Source organism: Suncus etruscus, chromosome 9, assembly GCF_024139225.1.
Source record: "Suncus etruscus isolate mSunEtr1 chromosome 9, mSunEtr1.pri.cur, whole genome shotgun sequence".
Classification (NCBI taxonomy): Eukaryota; Metazoa; Chordata; class Mammalia; order Eulipotyphla; family Soricidae; genus Suncus; species Suncus etruscus.
In genome coordinates this window covers 22,329,294-22,352,621 of record NC_064856.1, presented here as the reverse complement: position 1 = coordinate 22,352,621, position 23,328 = coordinate 22,329,294, and the positions used below count along the sequence as shown (strand labels likewise).

At 40.5% G+C, this 23,328-nt stretch overlaps 1 protein-coding gene and 1 pseudogene across 3 annotated transcripts in view; one reads left to right on the top strand and one right to left on the bottom strand.

Moving 5' to 3' along the window:
* Nucleotides 1-23,328, top strand: part of CHD6 (chromodomain helicase DNA binding protein 6) — a 238,513-nt gene that overhangs the window by 96,444 nt on the left and 118,741 nt on the right. For all 3 annotated transcript variants that reach the window (XM_049779100.1, XM_049779101.1, XM_049779099.1), the window contains exons 5-8: nucleotides 559-708; nucleotides 18,224-18,286; nucleotides 20,432-20,490; nucleotides 21,274-21,391. In XM_049779100.1, the coding sequence (XP_049635057.1) occupies nucleotides 559-708; nucleotides 18,224-18,286; nucleotides 20,432-20,490; nucleotides 21,274-21,391 (390 nt within the window). The remainder of the gene's footprint in view (nucleotides 1-558; nucleotides 709-18,223; nucleotides 18,287-20,431; nucleotides 20,491-21,273; nucleotides 21,392-23,328) is intronic.
* Nucleotides 9,271-9,412, bottom strand: LOC126019516 (uncharacterized; annotated as a pseudogene).

Here is a 23,328-nt window from a genome sequence, read left to right as displayed (position 1 = left end):
TTGTAACATTTTAAAACCAAGTCCTAATTACATTGTATTTGCTATTTTACAATCCTGGGGAAGTGTGGATTAGACCAAAGAGGGGAGAAATAGCCTGTTTCAGTGTTTTTGTTGTCCTAAAATCAGAGCTTCCATCTGCTGGAAGGTACTTCAGAGATGATGGAATTTACCTTCCGTCCTTGGCTTATTGGAATAAAACTTTTGTCAGAAAGTGGGAAGAGTCACTGCCTTTGATGAATAAAGCTGCATTTTACTGGAATCTGAGAGGGGCTTGGGCTTACTCCTGGCCATGTTCTTAGGACAGTGCTTAAAGGACCATATGCAGAGCCAGGGGATTAATCCTGGTCATGTAAAGCAGGTGACTAAACCCCTGCCTATGATACCTTTCTGACCCAGATGGCATTTTGAATAAATTTAGTTTCCTTGGTGTGGGAAGACTCCTTTTATGAGGTGATTTTGCAAATGCTTATTAGTGATGTTTCGAGAAAGAGAGTGTCCCTGGGAATGCTCCTGCTTTTGTCTCGGCACTTCTCACTTACAGGTTTATCTACCCTGCAGAAAAGACGCTCTGGAAGGCAAGTGAAGCGCAGAAAATACAACGAAGACTTGGACTTCAAGGTGGTGGATGATGATGGGGAAACGATCGCTGTTCTTGGGGCCGGCCGGACATCCGCCCTCTCAGCTTCCACATTGGCCTGGCAGGCGGAGGTATGGCTCTGGATTGGGGTGCTGACTGTCATGTTGCCTGCTGGGCTGGAATGGTTCTGTAACCCTTCGGCCTCACTCTTTCACTACACTCTAGTTCATCAACCTTAGGTTTTTAGTTAAGGGCATTTCTGGATCTCTTTATTATTTCAGCTAGACTTGCAGTTCTTTCTCATTGCTGTCCTTCCTCCCTGTAGTGTTCTCACTTCCTGCACCATGTGACTTTAATTGTCCTGTATGTCTCACCTAAAATGGTAGCTCCTCGGTGGTCTCTCTGCTAATTACAATATATTTATTTATATTTGCAACTTAAATAAAACACTATGTTATATAAAGTTGTTCATAATAGAGTTGTTTCAGGTATTCAATATTCTAACACCAATTTCCACTATCAGTGTAACCTTCCCTCTACCAGTGTCCCTGGTTTCCCACCCACTCCTCAAGCTTGCTTCCTTAGAGGTATTAAATAATTGATTTTATATTACTTGTTAACAACATAGCTCACAGTGATATTAGTAAAGCCATTGGTTGGGCAGTTACTGAGCTCTAGGTGCTAATTGAGCCTTCTGTGTTATTATTTCTCTCATTGATCATAGTGGCCTTCTATGCAACTTTCCCATCTAATTTGCTGTGCTCCTACTGAGCTGGGGTGTCAGTATTGTGAGATTTGGAGCTGTGGAACTGGGATGATTCAGCAGCTTGGCATCTCTGAGATTAGTCATGGAGAGCTAGGCTGCTCTATACTGGAAGAAGTCAGGTGTGCGTGGAAGGTAGGGTCTTCTAGCAGGACAGAGACTTAGCTCTCCCCATTCTAAGAAAGCTCCAGAGATAGCCTAGAGACTGTGCCTACTGGATGTAATATCATTATAGGAGTATGAATATTTATATTTTCCTCTTTAGTGTTAAATCTTTACAACCAAATTTAAGTCTAGATTAATTTTTGTTGGAGAATGTTTGGGCCACATCTGACAGTACTCAGGGCTTAGTTCAGTGCTAGCTTTGTGCTCAGGGAGATACTCAGTGGACCCTAATGCAGGGATTGATTAATTGTCCACATGCAAGGCAAGTGCTTGGCATGCATGCTCTCTAACCCCTGATATTTTTTTATTTTCTTCTTTTTACTATACATATATGTTTGGAGGGGCCCACACCTGGTGATGCTCAGGGGTCTGCACTCAGAAATCGCTCTTGGACCATATGCTATGTCGGGGATTGAACCAGATCCATCCTGGGTGAGCTGCGTGCAAGGCAAACACTCTTCTGCTGTGCTATCGCTCTGGCCCCTTTACTATATATTTTTTAAAATTTGCTTTTGGGTCACACCCTGGTAATACTCAGAGGACCACATGTGGTATGGGACTGAAGGTGGGTTGCTACTTGCAAGGTAAAAGTCCTACCCACTGTAGTATCACTGGCCTCTGGCACCTATTTTTTTTTAATACATAAATTATTTAAAGGCCATGTATTACATATTGATCTACTACATTTATTTCCAGGTAAGTGGGAGCAAAATTATGTAAAAAAAGAAAGAAACGATAAAAGAAAGTAAAAGAAATATAAGAACATTTGTGAAAATGTTTGCATGTCAGAAGGTTTATTAAGCTCTTGTTGCTAATTGATTTTTTTTTGTTTGTTTGTTACTTCCTTTGTTTCTGAATATTTAGTGGCTTCATGTACATATTGACATCTAAATCGGTGTGTTCCTACTAGGGAGACACTATTGAAAGAATGAGACTTGTCACAGGGCTATCATGTGGTCCAGGAATTCCAAGCACTGTGCTTTCATGGGTGTTGATGCTGTGTCTTTCATAGGTGTGTTTTGGCATCAGGCTTTCTGGAAATAAGAGAAGGTGGGGGGAGAGTGACTGCACTCCCCACAAAAAAGTCCTGGTAATGACAGCCCAAATACTGTAATATCTGGGATTTTGGTCAGATTGGTGTCTCTGCAGAGAGCCGAAGATGATTGGTGAAGCTGGGCCATTGGTGAAATGGTAATTGTGGGTAATGAGTGCAACTGGCCTGGCATTGGCAGGGCAGAGATTGGTCTGCCCTTTCCTCCCTAAACTGCCAGCTTAAGTATATTCCTGTTCCTCATTCTAGTGGTTCTATATTTCGGTTCTTAACTACAGCTAGTAATTGTGTTCTGGTTTCATTTAATTTTTGTCTCTTCTGTGGAATATAAAAGTCTGGTGCATAGTAAATAGTTCAGTGAATGAAATCATAAGAACTAAAAATTATAGTTGGAACTTGCATTCACAAATGTGTATTCAGAACCTACTGCTTGCAAGATCACTTGCTGGGTGCTGGTAAAGGATGAGTGTCACCATGGCCCTCATGGCCCAGGACCTTCAGTTAGACCTTCACAGCTGTACTGATACTATGGTCCATGTGGCTGTGTCAGTGTGTGCTAGGAACAGTGGCCTCTGACAAGAAGAGCTCAGCCTAATCCAGGGGTCTCTCTAAAGAGTGGTGGGAGGTGAGTCCTGAGCTGTAGGAAGTGAGTTTATGCAGGCCCCGAGCTCTTAGCCGGGATATTGGTGCTTCAAATGCAGGCCTGAATGTAGGCATGACTGGGTTCAAGCAGAGAAGCAGGATGGCTGTACATAACTACGACCTTAAGCTTTCTTTTGATGACTGTGTCATAGCCAAAGAGAACAGTATGAGACCCTGACTATGAGCAAGGAAGGAAGCAGGGTACCAGATTTTGAAGGAGGAGGTCTATTCCAAGGAGCTTACACAGGAAAATGAGAAGCAGAAGAAGAAGCAGGCTGAGCACGTAGGAGGGTGTCTCTGCCAGCAGCAAATTCTAGGATACGAGCTGTCTGTTGTTAGCGTCGTCGTCGCTGACTTGGCAGAATTCATGCTCTGACTGTTTCACAGTAGCATGAGCCAGTGCCTGTCCTTCCTGCTGGGTACCAGTGTAGCACTCTGAAGCCAAAAAGACTTTCTGTCAGCCTCCCCGCCTCTAGCGTAAAACATTTTGTATGATTTCCTGTATTCTTTACTCCTCATTTTTCTGGAAAAGAACTAAGAGCAGGGGGGATTATTGCCATTCAAACAATGAGAAACAGACTCAGAAAGGCCCATAGAATTACATAGAAATACAGTAGAGCAGTTGAGTAGTGACTGATATGTCAAAGTTGATTCCGTGTTATTTGCTAAAGGTTGTATAATAAATGAATGATAATTAGTAGGAATACATATTTGATATGTTGACACCACAGTACTTTTAAAGCAAATAGTTCAGAATAGCCCTTAAGAGATGATGGGGATGGTATTGCTTTGGAATTGGTTTTCCTTCCTGGGAGATGTTTGGTTTGGTTGGTTTGGCAGTTAAAATCCTCTAAGAAATTTTATTTTTCACATAGTATCCACATAACCCCAGTTATCAATCATATTTCATCTTTTATGACTTCTCCCCTATTACCTGAAGGGCAATTTTAGCTGATCTGACTGAAATAATTTAGGACATTTTATATATTCTTTTAACAAAATTCTTTTAGGTACTTTAAGGATACAATAGAGAGGATTTATATATTGTGAAACTTAAGATATAATCTAAATTTGCATGTTATACCACAAAGTTGTTATTAAATTTAAGTCCCCCTTCTCAAAAAAAAAAAAAAGAACCTGATGCTGTGAATTTGGTGTTGAAGATTCAGAAAGGCAATCTTGGGTGCTGATTCAGGCCCAGCTCAACATACAGGGCTGACCAGGGTCAAGTGCAGCTAAGAGCTCTCACCACAACAGAACTGAGGCGAATAGCTCCATATGCTTCTGTTTCACATGTCGAGCTTCCTGGGGGAGGTTTGAACAGAAAATTCCCAAGCTAAAGCAGAGGCTGAGAGTTGCTCATTGTACTTGGAATTTCAGACAATCCTCTAGGCATCTCTTAGCACAGAAACTTTATTTAAAAGGATTTTTTTAATACATCCGTTTCTTCAGGTTTTTTGATGGTTCCTGCCTACTTAACAGCACTAACTTGGACACTGAGGGTACATGGTTAAACCAGAAAGCTCCTGCTGCTGCCTCTGTCCTTTTCTGTGCCATCTTGCCCTGTCCCCTTTGGCCACACCCAGTGGTTCTTAAGGCTCAGGGTACTAAAAGGAGTGTCAGGGATTGAACCCAGGTGGGCTCTGTGCAAGGCAAGTGCCCTATCCACTGTGTGCTGTTTCTCTGGCCACTCTGTGTCATGTCTTACCTTTATGTGCCTCAAATCCTGTAGCTTTGGCCCTTGTCCCAGCTTCAACCACAATCTCAGCATTGGCTGCCTAGTGATGAGTTGCAGAAAACATCTTTACTCATGATCCAGCTGGCTTCAAATTGGCATATTAAGCACATTAAACTTGGATCCTAGAAGGCAGTTTCCTGACTTGGATTTGGAATTCAGGAGCTTGAAATGTTTCCATTCTGAGTGTGACTATGTTCTTTCTTTCTTCCTTTTTATTTAAATGGGACCATATCTAGTGATGCACTGGGTGATCACAGCCACTCCGAGCAGTGTTTGACCTTGTGAGTCAAGACAAGGGACAATTATGGACGTGTCAGCAATGCTTGAGCTATTGCTGTGCTTTTTCTTTTTTCAATTTTATTTTTTTGGTATTGATAATGATAGGCAACAGTTTCTTTGCTTTCTTAATCTTTGTCAGACTTTTACATTGATGTCTAGAACAGAGATGTGGTTCATTCCTAACATAACAATTTTTGCTAAGCAGTTTAAGTTTTTGCTTCCTACCATGTGATATATATGTATGTGTGTGTGTATGTATTAATGTAGGTAGGTTAGGTAGGTAGGTAGGTAGGTAGGTAGGTAGGTAGGTAGGTAGGTAGGTAGGTAGGTAGGTAAATATATTTTCCTGCCTTTGAGGCAGCAGTACTTGGATTTGAGCCAGACTTCAATTCCCAGTGTTCTCCTGTCCCTGCTTTGCATCTTTGTAGACTGTGTCCTCTTCTCTTTCTGGTTTTCTTTCCTGTGTACTATAATTGGGTCCACTTGCTAGCCTCCAGGAAGCTTTCATATGCCTGAGCCAGGCCTCAGTGCCTCCATCTCTCTCTGCTCTCACAGCACTGTTTGTGTTTGTGTGTTGCCACCTTCATCCATCCATTTATTTATTGTGTGTTTGTGTGTTGGCACCTACATCCATCCATTTATTTATTTTTATGGTTTGGGAAACATACAGTGCCAGGCATCAAAACAAGGATGACCAGGCAATTGGCACATGCAAGCATCAAAACAAACATGACCCGGCATTTGGCACGTGCAAGCACTTTAACAATCTGTACTGCCTTTAAGACCCTATCATTTTCACTGGCGGGGGGGCACCAGTTGGGGAGGGATGGGTGAGCCACACCTAGTGATGCTCTAGACTTCCTCTTGACTTTGCATTCAGGGACCGATATCGTGGTGCTGGGGATTTAACCAATTTTGGCCACATGCAAAGCAAATGCCCTACCTGCTCTACTATCAATCTGGCCCTGTCATTTTCCTTTAAACACCTGCCAGGTTTTTGTTTTTCCTCTAAAACTTACCTTATTAAACCTTGGGTCACAACCCTCATATGAAGGTAAAGTAATTGAATGTAAGGGTCGGGTCATGATAATTTTGTTTTGAAATAAATTATGCTTTATTACCCCTAGTTTTTTGGTTTGTATACATATTCTGTTTACTCAAGATCATGAAAATTTATCAGGCAGAAAAGGGTCAGAGTGAGAAATGTTTAGGAACATTTCTAAAAGCATGAGCCTTCTTTAGAGTAGGGTTTCTATTTTTTCTGTGTATTTTGGGCAGGAAAGCTTTTGTTTTTTGTATTAAATTTTGTTTTGGGGCCTCACATACAGGTGCTCATATTTACTTCTTATAGGCTTAAGGGACCTTATGGGATACTGGGCATGGAAAGCAAATAACCTACCCACTGTACTATTGTTCTAGCCCTCTGGGAGTAAGGTTTTGATAAAGGAGAAATTTCTTTTGTTTTGTTTTTGGGTCTGACCCGGCAGCACTCAGGGGTTACTCCTGGCTCTACGCTCAGAAATCGCTCCTGGCAGGCTCAGGGGACCTATGGGATGCCGGGGTTCGAACCACCATCCTTCTGCATGCAAGGCAAATGCCCTACCTCCATGCTATCTCTCTGGCACAGTAAAGGAGAATTTATAAGAACTCCCAGGAAGAATTCAGGTGAAACCTTATTTATCCAGTGGCACTTGACAGCCATTATTTTGTGGTGTTTCAGTTGTATTTAGTTTTCTTGAAAGTTGAGAATCAGCAGAAACCTCTAAACACCACTTAATAGCCGGAGACTGTGGTCCACCTCTTTGATATTGTGCTTTATTCCAGAGCACCACATAGAAGCTGCTCATTAAGTGTGTGATAGCGGGCCCGGAGAGATAGCACAGTGGCGTTTGCCTTGCAAGCAGCCAATCCAGGACCAAAGGTGGTTGGTTCAAATCCCGGTGTCCCATATGGTCCCCCGTGCCTGCATGGAGCTATTTCTGAGCAGACAGCCAGGAGTCACCCCTGAGCATCGCCAGGTGTGGCCCAAAAACCAAAAAAAAAAAAAAAAAAAAAAAAGTGTGTGATAGCATTTATTTAAAAAAGAATGTCCATACCTTAATTTGAAAATGTGCTAGTGATACCTGCCATCTGAACCTTTAGCAAGTCCTAATCGCTTTTGATCATGGAGGTTTCTTGCTTCAGAATGGATGCTGACTGATGGGGAATGTGTGTGTGCTTGCTCTAGGTAGGGTGCTGTGAGTTTTCCTTTCTCTTTTTCTTCTTTGGGCATCATGATAAACAGTAATGTTTCAGGAGTGCAGTGTTCTGCACAGTGTTCTCCCACCACTAGAGCACCAGCATTCCTCTATCAGTGTCTCTTATCCTATCCCACTGCTCATCAAACTCAGTTCTATACTTAAACTTTCCAGAACTGCCCTCACTGGCTTGTCTGCTCCCATAGTTAAGACAGAAGTGAAGCTTACCATCTCTGTTGGCTTTGTTTCATGAAAATTTTTCCTGTAGCATGTTACGAGGTTTGATGGGTTTTTGCCTCAGCAGAATTTCTTTCCAACTTGGAATCATTCCCTCAAACACTGCCTCAGGGACTCTCCAGGTTCTGTGCTTAGGAGTGACCCCTAGTGGTGCCCAGAGGATTTGTACCAGGACCACAGCCCCATAGCTGCCAGCTACTTGTATGCTTGCCCTACATACCACTGTGCTATCGCTCTGACCCTCTCTTAGCTTATATAGAATTGAAGAGAACTAGTACTGTGTCTCTTGGCTTTAAAGTCTGTTGTGGCTGTATGATCTGGTTTGAATCATTAGATCTTCCTCCATGTCAACAACAAAGCAGTTTATCATCATTTGTTTTCTAGAGAGGCACTTTTAATTTCCAGAGCTTTTCCTCTGCATTTACATTTGGATGATTATATGCCATAAGTGACCAAGCTTTTGGTTTCAGGTCAAATATATGTAACTTAAGTCTTTGAGGCATTGTAGGCTAATTAATAACTGTCCAAAATTTTACTATTATTGATCTCCAAAGTATAAAGAGAAAGAAAAGAGCAACTGCCTATGAGAGAGAGCAGTCAGAACATACATTCCTGGGGGTGGAGTGATAGCACACCAAGTTGGGTTCAACCCCCGGCATCCCATGTGATTCCCCGAGCCTGCCAGGAGTGATTTCTTAGCACAGAGCCAGGACTGACCCCTGAGCGCTTCCAGGTGTGGCCCAAAACCACCCCCCAAAAGAATATTCATTCCTGATTTACGACCTTACATGAAGTAGAATTCATGGTTTTGTAAGACAATTGCAGTGGTAATATCAAAGATCACTGATTGTAGGTCACCAAGACAGATGTAATGATAATAATAATGTTTGAAATAACTGTGTAAGTGATTTGTTCGTGGATAGAACCTTTCTTATGGTTAGCTTCAAATCAGAGTAAAGCAAAATGGTTAGTTGAAGTTGGGATGAATTAAATTAAAAGATTTTCTAAGAAAATTTCATGTCTTGGACATGAAAGTGAATGAATTAAAATGGTCTTCTTTGAAGGATATTATGAAAAAATCCAAGTAGTTGGGAACAGATGGTTGTTATGGAAGTGTGTTTGGCAGGCAGTTTCATTTATATCTGTGTATATGTGTATACACTGAGTGTTTATATACACATATCATACTTATGCACAATCTCTGTTTAGGAAAATCTACTACTTCCTTTTCCTTTTATTAGGGTAGAACAAACTTGTTCTCAGTATTTTGATGATAGTCACTGATGTGTTTTTTTGTTTTATTGTTTTTGGGTCACAACCAGCTGTGCTTAGGGCTTACCCCTGGCTTTGTGCTCAGAGAACACCCTGGCAGTAGTCCGGGAAAGTAGTACTGGGATTAAACCTAGGTCAGTCACATGCAAGACAAATACCCTACCTTGCTTGTACTTTCATCCTGGCTCTGAATTTCTTTTTTAAACTACTGTTCACTCTTCAATATTAAATTTTATTTCAGATTCCTGGATTTTTATTTGAGACAATTTGACAGTGAAGTCTGCTTTAAACCCTCCAATTTTTTTTTTTAAGGGGAGAGCGCAAATGCAGTCCCCCACTACCACAAATTGTGCAGTTTCCCACATTTGGGGAAATCGCAGGGGTCAGCATACCCAGAGTGCAATGGGTGAGCTTCGCCCTGGGGGAACCACCTTTAAACCCTCCTATTTTTAACTGCACTGTTTTCTCATTTTTTAATCCATGTATTGGCCTTGCCTTAGATTTGATTCTGGTCAAATTCCCTGAAAAGAGATCAGCATCCCACCACTAGAAGTCTTTTTCTATTCCTTGTGGTTGGTAAGATCAAAAGCAGTCTGGTAATGAGGAAAAGAACATTTCAGCACTTGTATATATGTAAATGCTTGCTAATGTCCTTTACACAGACTTGGGAATAGTTAGCAACATCAGTCAACAATAAAGAAGTTTAATATGGATGACCAGAGACCTAACTTAAATGTCACTTCATTTCCAGTACCTCTTTTAATTTTTCCAATTGTTCTGGCTTTTAATTGACCTTATTGCTTACCTTGTAAGTATATCTACTTGTATGTTGTATTGCAAAACTGCTCAATATTTTAATTAAGATAATTTATTAAGCATCTAGTATTCCAAAGTCTGTTTTGGATGCTAGAAAACTTACAGAAACTAAAGACAAAATTCTGCCCTGATTGGGAGAGCCTATAACCAATGGGGGAGACTTGTACATATACACAGCTACTTTTTTCTATAAGTGGCAAAAGGCTAAGCTTAAGGAGAAGCAGTCAGTAGGTAAGGTTTTTGCCTTGCATGCAGTTGACCTCAGTTTGATCCCCAGCACAGCATATGGCCTCTTGACCATTACTACCAGGAGTGACCTCTGCGCATAGAGACAAGAGTAAGCCCATGCATAGCACTAAATGCATACTTAACCCTTCAAACCCCCACAAACAAAATAAAATCATAATTTTCTGAGAATAGAAATAAGGAGAAACTGGCAATATATTAAAATAAGAAAATGATATATTTTAATGGTTGTAAACTGGAAAAACTACCAGAATAAGTGATGTGATAAGAATTAATGAATAAAGACTGTATTTTTAAATAGGATAGCCAGTTGGCCTCACTGAACAGATAACATTTACGCAAATCATTGGAGGAAATGAAGAGCAAACCACAGAGGGAGGAAGAGCATTTTAGACCTAAGGGACAAACTGCAGTACACATGCCTTATATGAGGAGCAGACAAGGAGATCTAAAAGGTAGCAGTGGGATAGGATACTTGCTATAGATCCTTTAGCAGTTTGTTTGTCTGGACATACTTTGGTTTCGAACACACACACAATGTTCTTAATGAGAAGTCTTGTTCAGTGTCCTAAGTAATGGGGCAAAATTGAAAGCTAGAAGATAAGTGAAGAGGTGGGTAATTATAATGTGGGTGAGAAAGGAAGGTGGACTGTGGTAGAAGCAGTGGATGGGGAGAAATGCCTTGATTCCTAATATATATTGAAAGCAGAGCCAATAAGATTTCTTGGCTAATTAGATGTGGACTATGGAGAAAGAATAGAAGAGTCAAAGATTGCACTGAGTTTAGTTTGAGTTCCTAGAACAGAGGTTTCCAAATTTGCTTGACCTTTGGTTCCCTTTTTAGGAAAAAGAAAGAAAATTATTCATTGCTTCTCCTGCAAATCACCTTCTTTCAGCAAACAGACAGAAATCATCCTCCAGTCACATCCAAAACTAGGGGTAAATGTAGTATTGCCTACTTAGGGAAAAGCTAACCTAGAAGGCCATAGCATTTCTTTAACAACATGGTTGGGGAAAAGGAGTCAGGCGGTAGCAGCGATAGGGATAGGTTCATTGGGAGATAAGGGGTTTAGATTTTGGCCATTTTCTGTACCAAGTGTCTCTGAGAAATGCAAGTAAAAGTACTCAAGAAAATAGTTAGGTACGTGAATCTATAATCAATGCCTAGTTTCTGAGCTGGCTAAGTAGATCTCAGGAGGTAATAAACTAGTGGCTTAGCTAAAAGGCAGATGGAAAGCATACAGCTATCTCATGATATATATATAGGAAAGCAAAATTTCATTAAGGGAATGAAACCTGCCACATACATACCCCAACTCTTCCTAAGCGAGAGTTTTTACTTCCTCAAGATTAGAGTAAATTTAGTTTTGTGACATGGACATTTCTGCCTACAGAACATTGTAGAATAAGATATAATAAATCTTACTAGACTATCCAATTATGATTCTGTTTAGGAAAGAGCTCACCCCTTCTCCCATTTTTCAGAGGAAATAGGAAGCACTTGTGATATTATTTATTTTGTCATCTTGTTTTTTGGTCACACCTGACAGTGTTCAGAGATTACCCCCTAAACGACTTGAGGTTTGTATGGAGTGCATGGGATGTAGTCTAGCTAGGTTGCACACAAGGTAAGCTTATATTTAGGACTGCTACAATTCTTCTATCCACAATATCCAACACAGAATAAGATCTAGACCTTTGAAAAGGCTAAAGAAGATTACTCAAAACAAAGAAAATAAACAAATAATAGAAGCCAATCTTAGATCATCTGGATAGTGGGAGTTTTGATAGAAATAAATTTTAACCATGATAGGCCTGAAGAGGAATCTAACTAGATGAGCACTTAGTTTGCATGCAATTGTGTCACAGGCCTGGGTTCATTTCCCAGCACTGCCTGGTTCCTTGAACTCTAGACTGTGAGTAGCCCTGAACACTACTGGGTACACTATCTGAATAAATAAGATGATAAAGTAAATTTATGATGAGGCAGAGATAGAGCAGGGGTTAAGAAATGTGCCTAGGGGCCGGAGAGATAGCATGGAGGTAGTGCATTAGCCTTACATGCAGACGGTGGTTTGAATCCCGGCATCCCATGTGATCCCCCAAGCCTACCAGGAGAGATTTCTGAGCGTAGAGCCAGGAATAGCCCTTGAACTACATGTGGCCCTTGAGGTTCTCCATTTTTCAGCACCACAGTGTTTAATAAGCAGCATGACTTCCTTGGTCCCTTTCATTGAACTATCATCCCAATTAGCTGAGAATTGCTGGGCATGGTCCCCATGCTCCCCAAGTACTGTCACTAGGATGCCCCCAACCCTTGCCAGGAGAACGCTGATGAATATAATTTAAAATAGAGGGGGAAAATGGACCAAATGCACTTAAAAGTAAAAATTTTGACATAATCGAACATAAAAGTAATCAGAGTAGGTCTAAACTGAGAATTTTTTTTTGTTTTTGTTTTTGGGCCACACCCGGCTTTGCTCAGGGGTTACTCCTGGCTGTCTGCTCAGAAATAGCTCCTGGCAGGCACGGGGGACCATATGGGACACCGGGATTCGAACCAACCACCTTTGGTCCTGGATCGGCTACTTGCAAGGCAAACGCCGCTGTACTATCTCTCCGGGCCCTAAACTGAGAATTTTAATTTTTAAAATTTAGAACCTTTTGGCTGAGTTTAATAGATTGATTGGATACAGCAGGTAAGATAACTTGACAGCATTAGAAAATTTCTAAAGTTAGCACAGAGGGCAAAGATTAGGCTACAATAGGTCAAAGTATACAAGCATAAGAGATAATTGAGAGATAATTAGAAGCACTAATATGTACCTGCTTAGACTGAAGAAAAATTGAATAGAGAAATATTTGGAGATATATTTAATGGCCATGATAGAGTTCAATCAATAGATTCAGTAGTTAGCACACAGCCTGGGAAAATGTGAAAAAGAAAACCACACTGAGACTTAACTTTTGTTTTGTTTGGAAGCCACACTCAGTGGTACTCAGGGCTTACTCCTGACCTTGCACTCCACTCCTGACAGTCTCTGGGGACCATATTGTTTTTTGTTTTGTTTGTTGTTGTTTTTCAGCCACACCCAATGAACTCCTGTCTCTGCACTCAGAAATCCCACTTAGCAGGCTTGGGGGACCATATAGGATGCTGATAATTGAACCAGGTCCATTCCAGGTCTGCCTCGTGCAAGGCAGACGCCCTACTGCTATGCTATCTCTCTGGTCCCTGGGGACCATATTGTGAGTCAGGGATTGAACCTGGATTAGCCTAGTGCAAAGCCAGTCCCTTCTCATACTATTGCTCTGGCCCCTGAGGCTTACCTTAAGTTACAGAAAATCAAAGGCATCTTAAAAGCTACTAGATAAAAACTGACAGCTAATATATTAAATAATGTGATAGTGAATGCTTTTTTCATTTGTGAGAAAGAAAACAATTCCACTATTTATATTAATGTCAGTAATCATACTGACTACTGCAATAAGAAGAAACATTTTAAATAATTGTAAAGGAAGAGGTAAGATTCATTATTTGTATGTGAAACCACAATAGATATAGAAATTTCAATAGGCTATACACATCAGAATTAATGAAGTAGATTTTGATAAGTTATTGGATAAGAGACAGTCTGCCAAACAAATTCATTTTCCCTATAAACAGACAGCATGAAATCAGGAAAGTTAAAATTACAAAATGTCATTTATAATAATAACAAAATATTAGAGACCCTGAAATCACTTTTAAAAGATAATTTGTGTATATGAAAACGTTGCTTAAAGAAATTGACAAAATTTACATGAAGCACAATGTCTGACACATACGTTCAGTATTGTTGATATATCCATAATCCAGTCCAATAATAACCTCAGCATGGTGAATTTTTTGGTCAGGGTTGAGGCCAGGAGAGTTTTTGAGCATTATCTGGTGGTACTCAAGGGACCACATGTGGTGCTGGAATGGAATACTACTCAATTAGTATCCCATTGTGTATATATACATGCCGTTTCTTCGTCCATTCGTCTGTTCTTGGGCTCTAACGTTGTTTTCACTGTCTTGGCTATTTTGAGCAGTGCTTCAGTGAACACAGGAATGCAAAATGTTCTTTTGAAGTTGTGTTTTTGGATGGAAGTAGATAGAAGTGTTTTGGTTAGAAGTGGAATTGCTGGGTCAGATGGAAGCTTAATTTGTTTTATGTTTTGTTCTCCTGGTTCTGCACTTGGAAATTACTCCTGGCAGGTTTAGGGGACCATATGGGATGTTGGGACTGAACCTGGGTCAACCATATGCAAGGCAGATACCCTTCCCACTGTTCTATTCCTCTGGCTCCAGAAGCTCATTTTTTAATTTTTGTCTGTTTTATATTTTTACATTGTTTTCCATAGAGACTGAACCAGTTGTCATCTCATAGAAGTAAATGAGGGTTCCTTTTCCCTCACATCCCCACCAGCACTGATTATTTCTACTCATTTATGATCTTGCCAATGCCACTGGTGTGAGATGATATTTCATTGTTGCTTTGACTTAGGTTGCCCTGAAGATAAACAACAGACCAGTTTTTCATATATCTATTTGCCATCTGTACGCTTTCTTTGAAGAAGTGTCTAGTCAGCTCTTCTCCACATTTTTTGATTGGGTTGTTTGTTTCTTGTGAAGTTTTGCAAGTGCTTGATAGATATTAGTAATTTTTCATGTATGATAGGCTAATGTTTTCTTCCATTCTTGTAGTTCTGGTCAGTATTTCTTCTGCATTACATTAAGCTTCTTTTTTTTTTTTTTTTTTTTTTTAAGTTTTTGGTTTTTGGGCCACACCCGGCTTTGCTCAGGGGTTACTCCTGGCTGTCTGCTCAGAAATAGCTCCTGGCAGGCACAGGGGACCATGTGGGACACCGGGATTCAAACCAACCACCTTTGGTCCTAAATAGGCTGCTTGCAAGGCAAACGCCACTGTGCTATCTCTCCGGGCCCTACATTAAGCTTCTTAATTCAGTATAGTCATTTGTGTACTTTTGCTTCTGATTACTTAGCCAATGGCATTCAACCATTAGCGATGCTTCATAGTACTGATATCATCTATAGAATTCTGCCTGTTTTTCTTGGTGTGACTTATGGATTTGGATCTAATATGTTTTGTTTGTTTTGGGGGCACATCCAGCAGCACATAGGAGTTACTCCTGATTCTGTACTCAGAAATTACTCGTGGCAGGCTCAGGAGACCATATAGGGTGCCAGAGATTAAACCTGGGTCAGCTGCATGCAACGCAAACGCCCTACCTCAGGGGTCTTCAAACTACGGCCTGCGGGCCACATGCGACCTGCAGAGGAGTCTGATCCGCCCACCAGCAGTGAGCGCTGTTTGGTTACCAAGATACCTGCCAGCATATACACTCAGTGTCACGGTTTCTCAGGGATGACGTCAACCGCCTCCGCCCACTACAGCTTTTCTACTTTCAAAAAACCAAGAGATACCAGAGCTCAATGATGTAGAATGGAAATGGCACCTTGCCTTTCTGACAGATATAACAGAGCTACTCAACAGTTTCTATCTGCAACTTCAAAGCAAGGGGAAGCTATGTGAAAGCTATGGGAAGCATCGCATGTGAAAGCATTTGAAGTAAAATTAGGCCTTCTCATCAAACAAGTACTGGAGGAAAACTTCAGTCATCTCCCAACAACTCAAAACCTGTCAGCGGACAAACCATTGGTTGCATTCCCAAAGGAAACATGTCTGGCTTCACTAGAATTGTTGCAAAAGGGGTTTCAGTTTAGATTCAAAGAGCTTCATCTCCATGAACATGACATACAGCTTTTTCATAACCCATTTTCTGTTGAGATTGAAAATGTCCTTACAATTTACCAAATGGAACTGGCTGAACTGCAGAATTGTGACTCTCTGAAAGACGCATTTAAGATAAGTAACCTTTTGAATTTCTATGCATCTCTCCCCTCTGAGACATATCCAAATATCAGGAATCATGCACTCAGAATGGTAATCATCTTTGGTAGCACTTATACCTGTGAACAGACTTTTTCAAGAATGAAACATCTGAAATCTCCAACCAGATCAAGATTAACTGATGCTCACTTGCATCACTTGTTATGGCTGGCAGTGACAAATATGGAACTGGACATTGACCATCTCATTAGCCAAAAGCAGGCCCACAGTTACCATTGAAATACTGGTGCATGATCTGTTTATTTATAAATGGTTTTCATTTTATTTATATAAGATATGTGCAGTGTGAGTAGGAATTAGTAGCTCATATAGTCCGGCCCTCCAGGTCTCTATGGGACCGTAATCTGGCCCACACTTTAAAAAGTTTGAAGACCCCTGCCCTACCTACTATGCTATCACTTCAGCCTCTTGGATCTAATATGGAATTCACTAATTCACTTTGAATTAATGTTTGTGCATGGTATGAGTGGGGGAATCCCAATTTTTTTGTTCATTTTGTTTTGCATGAGGCTAATCAGATTGCCCAACAGTTTATAGAAGAGCTTCACACCCTATTCTTTGTTCTTTTACCAGAGTTGTTACTGCAGTGAGTGATTAGGAGTCACACATGCCTGGTTGTGATACTCACACCCTGCTCTGCCAGATTCTGTACTTTGCAGTGATGCCAGGATTTCCCTCCTGCAGGGATCACTCTTGGTGCTATGGACAGCACCAGGTGTCAAGAGTCAGGAGTACCTTCCTTTATTTTATTTTATATTATTTTAATTTTTTTTATTTTATTTGGGTTTTGGGCCACACTCCACAGCGCCAGCTCAGGGGTTACTCATGGCTCTGTGCTCAGAAGTCACTCCTGGCAGGCTCGGGGACCATATGGGATGCCAGGGATCAAACTTGGGTCCGTCCTGGGTCAGTCGTGTGCAAGGCAAATGCCCTACTGCTGTGCTCTCTCTGACCCATACCCTGAACTACACTGTTGCCTTTCCTAAGCATGTTGAAGATATCAGTGAGTAAAACAAAATCCCTGCTTGCCTGCAGAAGCTTTACGTTGCAGTGAGGGCTGATAGGCACTTTTTTCTCCTTACTTATGCTTGAAATTAAGTAGAAGAAACATTTAAACAGAAAAACAAAAGCCCTATCTGTATTTCCATTCCTTCATTGTTTGGTAGGTACACTTACCAAGAATTGTTGAAAACTGAGAAAAATCACACCATTTTGGACTAACTTTAGCATGGCACCTAGCACAATGCCAAATGTCTAGAGAAAAGTAATCAATATTTATAACCTTTGGGAGTATCTGTCAGTGCCTGCTGGTATACTTTTCTTCCATCTGTCCTCTTGTTGTTGTTGTTGTTGTTGTTGTTTTTACTGTCACCTTTCTTTCAGATAAGATTTTTAGAAAATGGAAAGATTTTTGTTTGAGCATGACTTTGGACAGTTGAGTTCCTAGACTGAGTGCACTAAAAGAAAGTCCACCTAATGCAAACTGTGTCATCCCTTTCGAAAAGAAAAAGCCCAGAATAATGCATTTGGGAGTTAAGGGCTGGAGTACTCAATATTATTTTCATATACTGCTTTAAATCTCATATGTAACTGGAAAGGTTGTGTGTTACTTAAGAAACCACTGAAATAAAAAACAACTGCTCAAATAAAGTTCTGTAAAGAATGTTAAACACACAGTGCTTATTCTTCAAGATGATTGTCATTTTCATAACTTGTAGTGATCTAGCAGTAACCCAGTGAAATATGTATTAACTTTATTTTAATGATTTGGAAACTAAAGTGTTGCTTCAAATAACTATCAGGTAGGTAGGTACTGGAGTGGAGATCTCATGTATATAAGGTAGACTTATTTGGTTTATAATTCCTTCTTCACGGGAAAGAAAAAGATCTGTCTGTATCCCCACCCCCAGTCTGTTCCCGAGGGTGGAACATGATTTCAGGCATGTTTGTGTTATGCCATTTTGAGGATTGTGTGCAACAGGCTGTAAGCAGTTTTGACAAAAGGCAATATGAAATTCAGAGCCTGAAAGTCAGAATAACTTCTTCTGGTGGGGAGGGGGTGTTGTGCTCAGAGTGGAGAGCTTTTGTGCTCTCTGGATCAGCTTGTGGCTGGGATTAGGAGACTTAGTACTCCGAGGTGATCTGAGTGTGAAGAGTGGCTATCATGGCCTTCTTAACAGAATTATTTCTTTGATATTGTGATACAAGCATTGTTATTTTTTTTCAATGTCCATCTCTAGGAACCTCCAGAAGATGACGCAAATATTATTGAGAAGATCCTGGCATCTAAGACAGTCCAGGAGGTTGGTGGTTTATGTTTCTGGGTTTTCTATCACTAACTCAGATTATGCCCTCTTTGAAGAGCTACTTGGCAAGGGAACCTAGAAAGGTATTCTTTGTTGTTGTTGTTGTTTTGTTATTTTGGGGGCCACACCCAGTGATGCTGAGGGGTTACTCATGGATATGCACTCAGAAATTGTTTCTGGCTTAAGGGACCATATGGAATGCTGGGGATCAGATCCAGGTTCGTCCTGGATCTCTGCGTGCAAGACAAACGCTCCACTGCTATGCTATCACTCCGGCCCCTGGAATGGTTTTCTTAATTGGAGTAAGCATGAGGCAAGAATATTTTCTGGATAGTAAACATTTATTTTTAGCCCAAGAAAGATTATAGGACATTATTTTCCCCCAATTGTGGGGCCATATTCATTGTTGGAACAAATGGATCCCTTGCATCATGTTCACTCTCAACATGTGGTGAGGATGAACCCAGGACTACATACTTGCCAGACACATGCTCTACATCCCACCCTGGTGCCAGGCATAAGATACTTAAATATTTGAGTATGGACTACATGATTATTTTTTTCCTAGCAAAAGTTATCTCTCATTTTCTGTAGCCCATTGAAACTCATCAGATGACAAAGACGGGATGAACAAAGAACCCTAGTGAAAATACTGTGGTTTTCTTCCTTTAGACACCTCAGGTTATTTTAGGGAAATCCATGGATCAAAGACACTCAGTGCTAATGAGAAGAGTTTTCGTCTTTATGTCCTGTGCTCATGAAAATAAAATCCCTTACTCTGAAAAGTAAGGGAACAGCTGTAGTATTTCAGGCTAACACTGGCCTCAACCCCAACTAAGAATGCAGGTTGGGCTCTGTGGTACTCAGGGGCTAGTCCTGGCTTTATACTTAGCAGTCACTCTTGATGGTGCTCAGGGCACCATAAGTAGTGCTAAATAGCTAACAGGGTTGTTTGCATGCAAGGCAAATGCTTTCCCCACTCTGGCTCAAGAATTGTGGCTTCTGGCTCTTCCAGCTTTCAGAGCCCTGGGTAGGTATGGGTTTATCAGCTGAATGTTTATCTAGCTCAGGGGTCTGAAGACTTTTTAAACGGGGCCAGTTCACTGTCCCTCAGACTGTTGGAGGGCCAGACAATAGTTTAAAAAAAAACATATTTTTTTTATTTTGGTTTTGGGGGCACACCCCGCGGTGCTCAGGAGTTACTCTTGGCTCTGCATGCAGAAATCTCTCCTGGCAGGCTCGGAAACTATATGGGATGCGAGGAATTGTACCACCGTTCGTCCTGGGTCCACCACGTGCCAGGTTTCACCACTGTCTATCACTCTGGCCCCCACTATGAGTTTCTATGGAAACTGCTCATATCATATTTTGAAGTAAACCAACACGGGAACAAATACCATATTTAAAATGAAAACAGGTGAAGTTGAGAAGGAGTCCAGAGACAGAAAGGAGAGGAGTAGGAAAGTGTGGTGCACATTCCACACATGTTGGCCCAGGACAGGCAGCAGCGGCATAAACATGGGCCATTGTTTGAGGACCCCTGTAATCTAGTTGGACCTTGGAAGGACACAAGTAAAATAAAGTGGTTGAGAAAACCTTATAATATGTGTTTGCCCATGGAAAACCTGACCAACAGTTATCACAGTGACCTGGGGGTGTGGAATGTTCTCAAGAAATGGAGACTTCAGGGGCCAGAATGATAGCTTTAGCCAAGTGGTAGGGCTTTTGCCTTGCACATGGCTGACCCAGGATGAACTGCGGTTCGATCCCCAGAGCTAGGTGCAGTTTCTGAGTGCAGAGCCAGGAGTGACCCCTCACTGGGTGTGGCCGAAAAACAAACAAAAATGTAGACTTCAGTTAACCTGTGGACTTTTTTGCTTGTTCTTATCTTTTCTTCCCACCCTCCCCATTGCTCCTCTCCTCTTATGGTTTTTATTTTGGACCATACCCCGTGGTGCTCAGGGATTTCTCCTGGTCCTGCACTCAGAGGTCTTTCCTGGCAGTGCTGAGGAACCCAGTGGGATACTGGGGATTGAACCTAATCAGCCATTTGCAAGGCAAAAGCTCTACTTGTTCTTTTTTAGCTTTTATGTAGAGGACTCTTCTGTGGCCTAGATTGATAACTGCTTATTGTTGTTATAGGTTCATCCCGGAGAACCACCATTTGACCTGGAACTTTTCTACGTTAAGTATAGAAATTTGTACGTATATTTGACTCAACTTTCTTTTCCTTATATTATCTTCTGTATTTTTCAACACTGGCCACTAAGACAAGACCCAACAAATGCCACTGATTGACTTAATTAAATTTCATCTTCAGCCATAGTACTCAATTCTGGCTGCATATAAATTACTTAGAAAACTGCTTCCAAATCATTTAGCTCAGATTCTATGATTAGATGGTTCTGTTTGTGCCAAAGATTGTGTTATTTATTTGGAGGGGAGTGTAGGCCACAATAGCATTGCTCAGGGGTCACTCCTGGTGGTGCTCAGGGGACGTTATGTGATAACAGGAATATAACTAGGTTTGTTTGCATGCATAGTTAGTGTTGTCCTCACCCCTTGCCCCCTACCCCCCGTTCCAGCCCAAGGATTAATTCTTAAAAATTTTTCTGTGCATTTTTCATTTGTACCTACTATAGCATATATTCCTTACTCCTATAGTTTAGATTTTTCTCTCATGCAGATTTCTTTCTTTTTCTGCAACTTGCCCATTTTCATTAATATATATTGATAAGACATTACACCTATTTGCTTCCCTGGAGTTTCTCTAGAAGCTACTTAATGATCAGTTGCTTAGAATTACATGGTTTGGTTTTCTGATTTTCACCTAAAGGTTAAGACCTTTAATCCCAATCTCCAGTAGTTTCACAGCAGACCGCAGCTTTCTATGTTAGATGGTCACCTTGTTTTTGAACCTCTTTAAAAACTCAAATCATTTGCTAGTCATACTCTTGTCTCACAATTTATGTGTCTTTGGATAGTTCCTACTTACATTGTAAATGGGCTACAATGGAAGAGCTTGAAAAGGATCCTCGCATCGCACAGAAGATCAAGCGATTTAGGAATAAACAAGCCCAGATGAAGCACATTTTTACTGAGGTGAAGCAACGTTTACTGACTAATTTACTAATTACTGCCCTTGCAGTATTCAGGTGGGGTTTTCTTTGCTTGAAATAGAAGTTCGTTCAGATCTATTGTTCAAGTCATACTCATAAGTATGTGCTGAATTGCTGCAAAATTGGTCCACATTTTAGCCAAAGAAAGCAGATGATCCTCAGGTGCCTCTTAGTTAGAAACCCAGTAAATAGGCAGAGGAAGCAGAGTATACACATGATTCCTTCATTCTTTTCCCACCCATCCCATCAAAGGAACAATACCAAAAGATTTAAACTTGAATTAAAAAAAATTAAAGCTAAGTTATAATGTTGAAAATAAGTTTATATCAGTTTGGGGATTCCTAAGTATTCTGTCCTATGGCAAGACAAAGGATTGATGGATTTGATTAGCAAACAAGTGCTTAGTATCTACACTTCAGAAAGTATCATAATCAGGCCCGAATGTAAATAATTATTAGGAAATATGTATGTTATGTACATATGCATTTTATTTTATATATGAACATACCAGTACATATAGGCACATGTGTGTATGTGTACATGCATGACATGCATTGCTATCCAACATGGATGTGCTCTTATAATTAATAAGAGAAATATAAATTTCAACTTAGGCAAAAATAATAAGCCAGAAATTCAGAAAAAAAAAGAAGTAATCCTTTCTTTTAATAAAATCTTTATTTAAGCACCATGATTACAAGCATGATTGTAGTTGGTTTTCAGTCAGAAATAGAACACACACACCCCTTCACCAGTGCAACATTCCCACCACCAATTCCCCTCACTCCCAACCCCTTCCTGTATTCGAGACAGGCATTCTATAAGAAGTAATCTTTTACCATACAGAAATGTAATCAGTTTCACTAGTAATCAAACATGCAAATTTAAAAGAGAAATCTATTAATTTTTATTTAGCGTATGTTAGAAAGTTTTGAAAAATAGGGATTACCCATTGCTGATGAGGATGTAAAGGACAGACACTCTGGAACAGTTGTTAGTAGACACATGACTCAGTGTGACTTGTGAGAAAAATAATAACCATGAACACCAAAAATCTCAATGTTTATGTAGCCTTTTTCCTAGCGGTTCTATTTTGTCATTAATTTCAAGAAAATCAAAAAATATTTGTGCACATATTTGTGCCTTAAATTGAAAACATTGTGGAGTTAGAATTTTAAAAAATCAGAATGTTAGATTTAAAGATTTATTAAATTATGCTTTATCTCATGTAATATGGGATAAATTTTTAAAATCTATGCATATAATGCGGTGCCACTAGTAAAATAAAGGTGCTGAAGAATGATTAATAATGCAAGAATAAGGGGCCAGAGAGATAACATATTGGTTATCTGGCATTACACGCAGCCAATTCAGGACGGATGGTGGTTCGAATCCCGGCATCCCATGTAGTCCCCCGTGCCTGCCAGTAGCGATTTCTGAGCAAATAATGCAAGAAAAATATTGTAGTGTAGTAAATGATTGGCAGCTAAAGGGGCAGGCTGTTCCATTTGATGGGGACACATGAGGGTGCAGGAGAAAGGAAGCACCATAGTATAGAAATAAACATTAAAATATTGATGTCACTTTTTTAGTTATATGATCATGGTGATATCTATTTTTATATGTATTTTTTCTAGTGTTTTAGTCACTAACTTGAAGGGAAAAGGCAATAAAAAAAATTTTTTTTTTTTTTGGTTTTTGGGCCACACCTGGCGTTGCTCAGGGGTTACTCCTGGCTGTCTGCTCAGAAATAGTTCCATGCAGGCACAGGGGACCATATGGGACACCAGGATTAAAACCAACCACCTTTGATCCTGGATCGGCTGCTTGCAAGGCAAATGCCGCTGTGCTATCTCTCCAGGCCCTAAAAATTGTTCTTTAAATGCCATACAAATACCTTATGAGGGCACTTAGATGCCT